This window comes from Sinocyclocheilus rhinocerous, unplaced genomic scaffold (genome assembly GCF_001515625.1).
Source record: "Sinocyclocheilus rhinocerous isolate Xijiao unplaced genomic scaffold, SAMN03320098_v1.1 scaffold574, whole genome shotgun sequence".
Taxonomy (NCBI): Eukaryota; Metazoa; Chordata; class Actinopteri; order Cypriniformes; family Cyprinidae; genus Sinocyclocheilus; species Sinocyclocheilus rhinocerous.
Window position 1 is genome coordinate 2,198,827 of NW_015659919.1, and position 13,150 is coordinate 2,211,976.

The 13,150-nt window shown below is 37.4% G+C and overlaps 1 protein-coding gene across 6 annotated transcripts in view; it reads right to left on the minus strand.

Annotated features, from left to right (window-relative positions):
* tpd52 (tumor protein D52) overlaps nt 1-13,150 on the minus strand; it is a 24,066-nt gene continuing 10,916 nt past the window's right edge. For 2 of the 6 annotated variants that reach the window (XM_016533159.1, XM_016533158.1), the window contains exons 2-8: nt 7,771-7,892; nt 7,011-7,159; nt 6,649-6,750; nt 4,162-4,188; nt 3,105-3,146; nt 2,036-2,084; nt 1-1,961 (exon numbers count right to left, since the gene is read on the minus strand). In XM_016533159.1, coding sequence (XP_016388645.1) covers nt 1,839-1,961; nt 2,036-2,084; nt 3,105-3,146; nt 4,162-4,188; nt 6,649-6,750; nt 7,011-7,159; nt 7,771-7,892 — 614 coding nt within the window. In that variant the 3' untranslated portion in view covers nt 1-1,838. Of the gene's footprint in view, nt 1,962-2,035; nt 2,085-3,104; nt 3,147-4,161; nt 4,189-6,648; nt 6,751-7,010; nt 7,160-7,770; nt 7,893-11,800; nt 12,362-13,150 lie in introns of those variants that run through there. The other 4 variants (XM_016533155.1, XM_016533154.1, XM_016533156.1 and 1 more) reach the window with 4 other exon arrangements.

Sequence of the window (13,150 nt, forward strand, 5' to 3'; positions counted from 1 at the left end):
CAGGATGTAATGTGCTTTATTAGGCATCAGACATACAAATGAACAAATGTTTGTATTTTTTGCTCAAAGTAGTTTTGGTCTTTAAGGATGCTAATTATAAATGAACATAACAGCAGACTCAACAACTACACTAGTAACCCAAAACAAAAGCCCACTACATTCAGTATAAAGCAACATTCATATTCAAAAGATGATGTGAGGAAAGAAGAAAGAAACAACACCAGAGCTACAGTATGACTGGAGTGAGGCAGAAGGGGGATAAATTAAAACTTTTTTTGGTCCCACTGGAGATTTCCACCCTCCATGTAGTGTCACAACACAAAACACATAAAACTCTTTTAAACAGATACCTCCTAACAATATTCCATATTTTCCGTATTAGTATTATTTTTTTTAGATGTCAACACTAGATCTAGAGCGACTGATCAGACATGTTGAACTTAAACCTCTGTAAACGTCTTTATACTGAATATTTTTTGCAGCAGCAAGCATAAAACATTTACTTATCTCTGTATATCAAAGCAAAACACAAAAAAGGAAAAGCACACTCAAATTATGAAGCAATAATGAAATATTACCATATGAGAACACATCTGCCAGTTAAGTACCATCGCCCCTGCGCTCCAAAGCCTTTAGCAACCTCTACCCTATCATAAATGTTATTAGATTTTATCTACACTCTGCTAACAATATCAATAAAAATATTCTTTTTTAATTTTGCAGTCTTGAAGATGCCACAACAGCAGGTACTACAGTGTAAGCGGCTCCATGAACTACACAAATACTAGAATTAGTGCTTGTAAATATTACTGAGTTGCACTGGATCTAAGGCTAACTGTTTAACATTAACACTGCTTTTCAGCCATGTTAGAGAGTTTAAAACAACAGGGAAGAAGTGTCATATAGTCTAGGAGACTATGACATCTGTCCCTCTCATAGTTTGTCCTGTTTTCTGGGTAAAAAAAAAAAAAAAGAAAGAAATGCAGCAGTGGTCAAATTACAAAGCCATCAGAAACACCTTTAAAGTGAGATTAAACCTCCTCAGTTTTAGCAACAGAAGGCACTGGGATCTCAGTGGTGTGACTATACTAACGCTACAAAATAACGAGAAATTAAGTCGCAAAGCACGTACACTCAAGGCTGCTTATTTTATGACACAAACTCTCTAAAGCTAAATCAAGGATCCAAAATATAGAAAAAGAGTAATAGTGTAACATCATTACTGTTTGATCATATTTGATATTAATGCTAATAATACACTCAATATACTTTCTATGCAAAAATCGTTTAGTTTAACGTATACACTTAGAGACAGAACTCATGTTCTGAGTTTTTGGCATTTGTTTTAAAAATGGAAAAAGGAACTATATACACAGATAATTGTGGTTAATTTGGCTGGCAATTTTAAGTAGTGGGATGTGTTACAGAGAATGTACACAAACAAAAAGTCAAATTCAATTACATATTTAAACTATATATAAAGACTTTAGGATATTTTCTTTAAACGTGTAAAAAGAAACATTTAGGGACTTCTAAAGGACAGCCTTAGCCTCTCATGTAGGCAAACCTGAAGTTAGGGGTCAGAGGTCAATGCTGCAGTTGAATGAGTAATATCATGCTCTGACAGTGCATGAGTGAACATGCATCTCACATTCTGACACATCTGTTCCAGTGTAGGACTACCACGTCCCGTCTGGAGATGACCCAGACTACAGTGGAAAAATATGGCCACAGAACAAAGCTCACTGTGACTATGTAGAAGTACTGCTGTGAAGTGGAAGAAGAGGGACAGGAGGTCAGGAGGAGAAAGAAGAGGGGAGCGTTTTGAGGGAGGATCCTCAGTGCGTTTTTTGATCTGGTGGACAAGTTCCCTCTGGGTGTTCAGCCACTGGCTCTCCATCAGGTGTGGATTCTGAAACCTCTTCAGTATCGCCTGTTGATGGCGTCTGGCTCATCTTGGTCTGTTAAGTCAGAAACGAGGTTGGAGTTTTTATTTACCTCACAAGCAGTGTTGATATAATCAGTGTTGCTTTACCTTTAAGGTTTCCACTTTCTCCTCAAATGACTTGAAAGTGGGTGTGTTTCTGCAAGATAAAGATGTAAAACAGACTGAATCTTCACACTTCACAATCGATATGGTGCAAAAAAGGGTGTCGGTATATCAAATGATTTGCTAATTCATCTGCTATAGCTGTGCTCCAAAACCTAGCGAGCTAGCAAATGTTGATTATAAATATATTTTAATCATTACTGAAGAGAGAAATATGTCAAATGAATGTTTTATTTTCTTTGAAATGCTTATTTGAATAGAGTTAGCTTAGCAACATGCTAAACACAAGACTCTTGCAATGAACTGTAGACATTGATGAATCTCTTATTGAAAAAATCGACAATAAAGGGATAGTTCACGCAAAAATTTAAATTCTGTCATTAATTACTCACCCGCAGGAAGTTTCAAACCTGTAAGACGCTCGTTCATCTTCAGAACACAAATTGAGATATTTTTGAAGCTTACTGACCCTCCTTAAACAGCAACACAACTGACACATTCAAGGCCCAGAAAGGTAGCAAAGACATCATTAAAATAGTCCATGTGACCTCAGTGGTTCAACCGTAATTTTATGAAGCCACAAGAATACATTTTGTGTTTTCTTTGCACACAAAAGTATTCTCATAGCTTCATAAGGTTATGGTTGAACCACTGACTATTTTAACAATGTCCTTACTACCTTTCTCGGGCCTTGAATGTGTCAGTTGTGTTGCTGTCTATGCAGAGAGCTCTCGGATTTCATCAAAATATCTTAATTTGTGTTCTGAAGATGAACAAAGGTCTAACAGGTTTGGAACGACATGAGGGGGAGTAATTAATGACAGAATTTTCATTTTTGGATGAACTATACCTTTAAATACTGGTTTAAGATGTATTTATTTTAAAATATGAGGGGAAAAAAAAAAGAGACCACGGAGTGAAACGAGAGAAAGAAAACTAGCATCAGTCCTTATACAAAAATATTTGCCCACAGAATGCCACAACTGACCAATCAAAATCAAGTATTCCTGTAAAATATAGAGGCTTATGCGAGTCTATCAGAACTAATTCTTACCTCATGACCGGCATGCTAGCCGAATGCTGTATGGAGCGTATACTATCCGTCAGCAGTAAAGAAGAGCAGACAGGAGTTAGCCAAAGCCGTGAGTATCAGACGCATTAGAAGAGGGGAAATAAAGCCATGCACCTACACACATCTATGAGTTCATAATCAGCATGAAAAAACACCTCAGCCCTTCATGCTGTGTGAAACTGAGTAAGAGTATAAGGCTTTAATCCATCAGGGGTTTAAGACTTTATTACCGGTATCACTGACACGGATTCACACCACTGCTGGGATGCCCAGTTTGGATGAATAGGGTGTGTGAGAGAATTAGCAGGGAATAAACAGGGTTTAAGCACGTCTGCATCACTGTCAGAGGGGATGATATGTTCAGCAGAGTGACAGCCAGAAGATCGATAGATTTGTGTGGGACACAAGCACGTATACTATGAAGAATGTTGAGAAATAATGAGAGATGACGCTGCTTTTTAGACAGAAAGCAGGAGGGAAATCAGAAAACCTAGCATAAGACTGATGTGAAATTATCTTATTGACTCAAAATGGCAAAATTTTTGCACAATGCTTTTAAGTTACAGGTATAGTACACCCAAAAATTACAGTTGTCATCATTTACGCCAAACCTTGTTTTTCTGCTAAACACAAAATAAGATATTTTGTAATGCGTTTTTTTGTCCATGCAATTAACGTCAATATGGTTCAATGTCATTTTGGACTCCACTGACTTTTATTGTATGGACAAAAAATCTGAAGTAAAACAGGCATACAAGTTTGGAGTAAATGATGACAATTTTGTTTGTTTTTTAGGTGAGCCGTTTTTAAAAAAAAATCAAAAACTCTGAATTGCAAATACCCACTCAACATGTACATTCACGCACTAAAGCAGAGGTTTAAGAAGAAAAGGTATGCATGCATTGAAACAGTGGAAAAAATGGGAGAATAGCACTACCTCTAAGTACATGCCACACTATAAAACCATTCATCACACTACTGAGAGGTGTAGCAGCCAAAATAACCAGCTTTTGTTTGAAGCCACTGTAAACAGTCTTACCCAAAAGAATTGGAAAATGACTGTAATCTGTAAATGGCAGGGGTGTCATTAGCGAAAACAGTTAACAATGTTGCCAGCGTTGAAGCAAGAGTGTCGTAAGATGGTGAAATTGAGCAAATGTCAGTTCCTTAGACTTCAGAGTATGATGTGGGTGTCTGTGGTTAATGGTTTTATTCTATCTCAATTTTGGTAATTCCATTGTGCGTGGGAGTACAATTCAGTCCTTTGCCATTTTGTCCAGTAGTGTTATGCTAAAGGCACATGTATGTGTAAGTGGTGATCACACATGGCTACATTCACACAGTCTGTGTTTGGGATCGACGAATGTATTTGACTCTCAAAATGTCCTACAGACTGAATATCGTGTATCGGCGTCAAATAATCAACATAGTGATAGAATAACGGCAAATATCAAAATGTTCAGTTGTGTCTTTAAAGTCAACATTTATTCACCCTCATGTTGTTCCAAACCAGTAAGATCTTCATCTTTGGAACACAAATGAAGATATTTTTAATAAAACTTCAGACATTTCTATCCCTTAATTTAAGGTGCATTCTACCAAAACTTTGACGCTTCAAAAAAGTTAATAGAGATTCAAGTATTCCATATCAATCAAGTGGCTTTATCAAATGCTTCTCTGACAAGTCAAGCAAGCACATTTGAGCTTCAAGATTTAATGGTGTCTGCGATTGTATCTCTTCTGAAAACTTGGATTAAACAGTTTGATTCATATGGATTACATTTATAATGTCTTTATGAACTTTGTAAAGCATAAAAGTCTAGGTGGAATGGACTTTCAATGGAGGGACAGAAATCCCTCAGGTTTCATTAAAATATCTTCAATTGTGAATCAAAGTCTTATTGGTTTGGAATCACATGAGAGCGAGTAAATGATGACAGAAGTTTCATTTTTTGGTAAACGATCCCTTTAAGTGTTTAGTTTTGTATTCTAACCACTTTGGAATTTTGGAAATTCCTGCAACTCATCCTTTCAGATGAAAATCTCCACCCAACAGTTATCTGGAGTTTTGGCTCATTCTCTGACCACATAGCTTCCAAATTTTGCTATGAAAATGCAGTTGTGACTCTTCCGAATTGTCACTTTGGTTATTAAATGCAATCTTCACTCATTTTCATAGTCACTCCGTATAACAAAGCCCTATTTTGAACTCCAAAAAAGTCACAAATGTATTCGCTAAATGAAATTACATTTAGCAGACGCTTTTATCCAAAGCGACTTACAAATGAGGACAATGGAAGCAATCAAAATCAACAAAAGAGGAATATGTAAGTGCTATAACAAGACTCAGTTAGCTTAACGCAGTACACGTAGCAAGGTTTTTTTTAATTATATAATAAAAAGAAAACAGATAGAATAGAAAAAGAATAGAGCAAGCTAGTGTTAGAGGCCTTTTTTGCTTTTTGTTAATTGTATAATAAATAAAAAGAAAACAGATAGAATAGAAAAAGAATAGAGCAAGCTAGTGTTAGAGGCCTTTTTTGCTTTTTGTTAATTGTATAATAAATAAAAAGAAAACAGATAGAATAGAAAAAGAATAGAGCAAGCTAGTGTTAGAGGCCTTTTTTGCTTTTTGTTAATTGTATAATAAATAAAAAGAAAACAAATAGATAGATTACAAAAAGATTAGAAAAGCTAGTGTGTTTAGTCTAAAAGTCTTTTCAAGTCTAAAAGGGGCAAGTTTTTTTTTTAAAGAATAGAATTAGAATAGAGAGTGCTAGAGTTAGAGGGTCAAATAAAGATGGAAGAGATGTGTTTTTAGCCGATTCTTGAAGATGGCTAAGGACTCCGCTGCTCGGATTGAGTTGGGCAGGTCATTCCACCAGGAGGGAACATTTCATTTAAAAGTCAGAGAAAGTGATTTTGTGCTTCTTTGGGATGGCACAATAATGCGCCGTTCACTTGCAGAACGCAAGCTTCTAGAGGGCACATAAGTCTGAAGTAATGAATTTAGGTAAAGGGGTGCAGAGCTACTGGTGGTTTTGTAGGCAAACATTAATGCCTTGAATTTTATGCGAGCAGCTACTGGTAGCCAGTGCAAATTAATGAACAGAGGTGTGACGTGCATTCTTTTTGGAAATTTACAATCATTTTAAATCTGAAATCTGGTTTACCTGATTACAAATGTTATGAGCAATAATTACAGCTGCTGCTTGAGTTGACTGTGATGTTAAATTGTGTTGTTTTCATGTATTGTGTCTTATTTTGTGTCATTACCTCTCTGCTTGGCAAAGCCACTCTGGTAAAATAGATTTTAAGTCTCAAGAGTTTTTATATTCCTGGTAAAATAAAGGTTGAATAAATCTGCCTCTGTGTGAATGTAACCAGAGTGGTTTGGAACAGACAGTATTAATAGGTATTAGTGAGTATTCATTCATTCATTCATGTGTTACTAGGTCAAAAGGGTACAAAGGATAGTTTGATCAAAGGATGATAATTTGGACAAGTGTTCAATTTCAAATCTCACCTCACGTCCTCTAGCTTTCTGCTAATGGCTGAGCCCACGCTGGAGAATGCCGTCGTCGCCTTCTGACCCACTTGGGACAGGGTCTCTGAGGTCTTCTTATACCTGTCCAGCACAGATGGGGGACAGATGTGTACAGAAAATGTATACAACATAACCGTAAAACACAAGATCATGTAATTCTAACAGCTGGAGTGAGCTAGTAAAATCAAGCACGTTCACAACTGCACGTCTTTAATGCAATTCAGCCAAATGGCAAGTGTGAATTGCACAGCAGAAGCATTGACAGATGGAGCTGCTCCTCCTCAGCAGTACGAGAGGTGACGGGCGGCACGCAGATGCCTGAGGCGAGTAAGGGCACGTACGCAGTGGAGGTGGTGACTTCATTCCAGCCTTTGCTCAGGTTCTGTTTGAACTCGTTGAGTGGATTGATGCCCAATTTCCGCTTGATGTCTGCCACCTGCTTCTCCTTGGCCGCCAGCACCTGAGAAAGAGTCTGGATCTCATCTTCTACCTGTAGGGAAACAGGATAGAAGAATTCACCTGACATGTAAAATATGGTTAAGTGTGGTGACGCTCATTCAACAAAAAAAAATCCAGTGCACTGATGGGTTTATCCATAAGCTCCAGTTAGAAGATACAGCATATGTTGAAATTAGGGCTGCACGATAAATCGCATGCGATATTTTAACGCGCATCTTGTCAGAAAAGCCGGTTCTGTAATCAGCGGTAAATCTCCATCACGTGCGTGCTTTCACATTGAGCAGCATTAACTACACAGAGCCGTTGTTCACAGACGAGCTGCGCAAAACCACGTTCATATTCGCACGATTTTTTGCGCAGCTCATCAGTGAACAACGGCTCTGTGTAGTTAATGCTGCTCAATGTGAAAGCACGCACGTGATGGAGATTTAGCGCTGATTACAGAACCGGCTTTCTGACAAGATGCGCGTTAAATATCGCATGCGATTTATCGTGCAGCCCTAGTTGAAATAGTAAAGAAAAAGGCACTGCAAAATGAGTTCCGCCTTGAGAATAAACCACATTTGCTCCTGAGACAATCTCATCCATTGAATGAAGCATTTGTGGCTGGAATCTGAACTATAACGACTGAAATATGCAGACCTTTGCTAGTTCACTGTGAAGCTCTGCTTGCTCTTCCTCAGTTAGGGCCGTGCAGGGCGAACAGGGCACTGCATTCACTGCATCTTCGCCTACTTCTGGGATGATGTCTGGACTCTTGGGCCCTACAAAAAAAAAAAAAACACACACACAAACATGCGCTGTAAAACATTTTAAGGTGATGTAGGATGCTAATAAAATAGCTAGTCTAAGAAAAGGTTGCAGGTTTGAACCATGTGTGCCACACGCGTCCTGAAAGGTGAACCCAAAACATTTTGATTGTCCCCTGGTGGCTGGCTGCAGCGTATAGGTCATATTACCCACCCTCTCCATGTAAACAAATTGGACGGGTCTCAAACTAATAGCATGGTGACTTTAGTATGTGACTGCAAATGAAATTACAATTAGGAGAAATCAAGTAACACTGTAAGATTTAAAATTACAATTACAAGAAAAAAAGTTGCAATTACCAGAAAGTGACAAAGTGAGATACAAATGAACAATTATAATAAAAAAAGTTATACAAGTTTACAAAAAATAAAATAACACTATATCAAATTACAATTCCAAGAAACAAAGTCACAGTGTGAGATGTAAGCATACAATTATGAGTAAAAGTCACAAATTATGAGAAATAAAATATAAAACGGAGAGATATAAAATTACAATTAAAAGACAAAAGTTTTATTTACCAGAAATGAAAATTACCAGAAATAAAAATCACATTATGACATATAAAGTTAGAATAACAAGTAAAAAGTTGTATAAAAGTCACAATTTCCCTTTCATTTTTTTATTCTGATACAGAAATGTGCTTTCTTCTAGTGACACCTTTTAGAAGTTCTGGAAACAAATTCCATTGATCTTTTGTGATATACATTTTAGCATCAAGTTCATATTAAGTTGAACTGTTATTGTGAATGTAAGTGCTATTAGCTCAGTGGTGAGAAAGACTCTGATTTAGAGATCATGTAGAGTCAGACGTCAGGCCAGGGGGCAAAAGGAGAAACATGAAGGAAGAGGAGGAGGCCAGAAAGAAGTCATGTGTCAAAGAGCTTTAAAACTTTATAAGGTGATTGCTACATGATGGACATCCACCCAAGGGCTCACGCAAGTCTAGAAGATGTACTTTGATGCCTCTACTGACAGACCATACTATGGAAATACAACATAAATAATAAAACTCCTGGATGTCACCATTCAGTGGGCTGATAACTAGAAGGAGAGGCCTAAAATTCAGCACTGTCAATCAAACTGACAACAGTATGACAGCCCTGAATGAACGGCTCTGCACTGCACTGTATATTATACTGTAATGCTATCAGCTGATGCGCTTGTTCTTATTCAGTACAATCAGTGTTTCAGTGCATCCCATGTTTATTGGATTAACAGAATAACCTGATAAGACTATTCACTTTGTTAAACACAGATTCCAGAGCTTTGACAAAACCAGCCTTTTCTGTGGTAGCTAGGAAAAAGAACTCCTGCTCATGTCAATTTTATGGACCTAATTTTATGCCTACATTCAGTAGAGGTCAAATATGAGGTTCAGGTCTTAGCTTGCAGCTGGGAGTTTTAAAACATGTTTCAGGAAGAAACATAAAAGTTGCATCACATGAGGAGGGTGTGCAACTCATTTGTAAGCAGCTTGTTTGGTATTTCTGGAAAAACTGGTAGGTTTGCCTCCCACTTTAACTTACCACAAAGGTAATTAGGAACAGAAGAGAGGGTCATTTATAGCTTGTTTGACAACAAATTCCTAACAAAATATTTTTAGTGTGTTTGGCATCTCTTGACAAGACTTTTGCCTCTTAAAATGAGTAGGATTTACTTAACCATATATTGTTACACTACATCTAATACAATGATAAATGTGCACTGAACACAGATTACATTAACCGATTACTTTCTTATTTTGACTGAGTTTACATCTCTAATATGAACAAGATGAGTTTAGTACAGATGATACAAGTTCTGCTTTGGTAAAGGGGTGAATGTTCTTAAATTAGACGCAGTTTGAATAAAATTAAAGTGATTTCCCACCTTCTATGTTCTCTTTCACTATGCCTAGTTTGATGCAACATTTTCTGCCCATCAAAACTGACTGTGACACTACTACAGGTTACACATGAGGGGACACTGACACTAGTGTGTCACGTACATTCTTAATGGGAAATTAATATTGACAGAGTGTCACCCAAGTTCAACGGAGCATTTGAAACAGTTGCGTGGTTAACAGAAAGATCCATATGACATCACTTATATGGAAATTATGACTACAACCAGTGCCTGAAGTAGTGAGAAGCAATGCACAAGCATGCTTCATCCGTAGTTATTTAACAATATAAACAAACAGGTTCAATGCACAGCACACAACATTTTTCTACACTGTGGGTTAGAAAAAATGTGGCTCATTCCTCTAATATATTTCTTTGTAAAACCCAGAGGCAGTGCACACTACCTATCATACACACACCTTTTAATGCAAGATCATCATTTCTTTTATATTTTGGAATCTGTTTTTCAATGTTAGAAATAACTTTTATAAAGTCATCTGACACACTGGCGTAGAAACTTTTTTTTTTGGTTTTCAAATTAATACCAGTGTTAAAAACAGTACATTAATACTGTAATTATATAAAGATACTTAATAATAGTAATAATAATATCATGCTTAAGCCACATTTAAAATTAGTTAATTTAATTGCTTTGGATAACAAAATATTAAAACAAATGGCATATGTAAAGATGATACTTCTTTCTCTCTCCTCACTTTCCGAGTCATTCTTAATGCAAGTATGAAGACATGAAGTGGTGGGAAAAACTAGATCACCAAGAAGAAGAAAAAATCACTGTGGAGTGTGGACATTAAAAAGAAATGCATTAAATTCTTTCCAACAGCTAAGATGTGATGACAGCGCTTAAGATTTGTTCAGACATCCCTGATTTCACCACCAGCTTTAATGTAACAATTCAAATTTATAAGTTTCAACATCCACATCTGTCCTCTAGCTGAATCGATTTCTCCACACATGGATTTCCAGATACACAATAGCAAGATTACGAATGACTGCCATCTCACGAATCACCATATAAAAGAAAAATTTCCAACCCTGATGTGCCATGACGGCTCACATGATTGATCAATGACCTCTCTCTCTGTCTGTATAATGAGATTGAGGGCCCTGTGTAAACACACTTATAATTTGTTAACCAAGCTCACCGCTCTTCCATTTAGTGATTAACATCTTAAGTGCATTATAGTAACACTGTTGGCCATGGAATAATTTAAAGATACAGTTTTACTGTACAGAATAGTTCAGCGTTTCAGTACCTGCCAGTTTATACAAATCCTGTTGTCCTGTTAATTCAATCAATGTTTGTTAAAGGGTCTTGATAAAAGGACTTGATGTTATATGAAAACATACACAATATAAAAATAACAAGCTGGTTATCAGTCAGTACTGGAGTTTTTTTTATTTTTTTATCCCTATAGGGTGATTAATGTTTATTTAATTGTGCATGCTATTTTTGTCTTGAATATTACTACACTGGTGTAGCACCTACAGCTCTGCATATCCTTCTGCAGGATCCCAATGTTAGAAATGAGAAGCTAGATGTTATTATTTTTAACAAGGTCCCTGATTATTTCAGTCCAATCTTTCAAACTGGCAGAGAAATTGCATGAAAAATAAATTAAAAAAAACTGACAAAAAAACTACTAGGTTGACCTCAGGGGAAAAAAATTAATAATAAAGAAATATTACAAATGAATAATAATACAGTGAATGTTTAGTAGAGATGGCACTTTCTGAGTCTGCATTAGCCTGGTGTTATTTTGCAACCTTACGGCCCACTTGAACAGCATCTGCTCCTGACAGATTAGCTTCTTCAAAACATCAGCACTTGACAGGAAGAGGGCTCTCCCATACTTTCCATAACATTCTCTGTCTCTCGCTGTCATACTGTGACAAACACCAGTCCACACCTAAACACACACACACCCACTGAGCACCTGAACAAACACAGTTACCTCTGAGCGGCAGTGCCGGTGAACCAGGGGGAGTGAAGCTCTCTTCAGGTGACAGGTAGAGGTAGCTGGTGTTCACTCCCTGCTCAAAGTTGAACGGAGACTTGTACTCCTCTACAGGTTCCTCCATGCTGCCCATGAACAGGAAGCTCCCTGGACACTAAGTGATTGCATGTGACCGAGCCTGTTAGGATATCACTGTGCCGATTGTCCCATCTTCTAGCTACGGTTGCAAGTATAAGTGTGTGTTGCGGATTCTGCAATGCTAGCAGGGATCACATGATGTTCTGCCTAAGACAACGACAGCAGCACGTTAATAAGTTACCTCTCCAGAGCGTTCTATTTCCGTCGCGAGCCGACACTCCCAGCTGTAATCTCAGCGGTCCTTGTAGGGATTGTTGACAATCACTTTTTCACTGTTCTCAATGGCTGAAAAAAGCAATCGTCTTCAGCTGTTCCTGTGCTGGACTAACTCATGCTCAGCCCCTCTGTCCATATTATCATCCATTGGAAATGAAGATCCATTTGTCCCCTGGTCACATGACACTGGGGAAAGCCCGCGAAAGGAGGCTGTAATCTGCGGTGGCCTAGATTACAACGTTAATCCATTACAAAGGGCCTCCACAGCGTTTCAGATACACACCGGCTGCACAAACCATTGCAGACTGAAATGGATTCAGCCAAGCTGAAATGGATTCAGAAGTGATGATACCTTAAGGCCAACACACACTCAGGGGTCTTCAGTACCATTATACTGTAAGATTTTACATCCCTGCTGCATTATATTGCACAATTTATAGGTCCTGTTAAATGATGGAGGATCATGAATTAATGCATTTAAAAAAAAAATAATTGCATGTATAGAGGTCAGATGAATCACCAGAGACAATGAACTCTAAACAGTCATCTGAGCAACCATATGGTCCAAAATCTGCATTGCAGTTCATCTACACAAAACAAAACACACACATTTTATTTTAAATCAGCATGAACTAAAATTGTAGCCATTTTTTCCCCTTATTATGACATATTTATTGACATTATGTAGCCCCACCCCTTTTTAGCACTGCGTTTGTTGTCTTCTGTCTTCCGGTTTTATTTCCACAGTGATCTCACAAATTAATGAATGAACCGCTCGTTTTAAAATCTTACTGGTCTACTGACATTTGTTAAGAGTAAGACGTTTGCTTTAAACATTACAGTGCTCACAATAACTTTCGTTAACTCTACAATACATAAATCCACTTTACCAGCTAAATTACTCTTAGACAGCGATGCCATAGAAATATACAGAGCTACCGCACAAACAGAAGTTCAAAGACAATATTTTAAAGATGGTGACGTGTTTGTTTC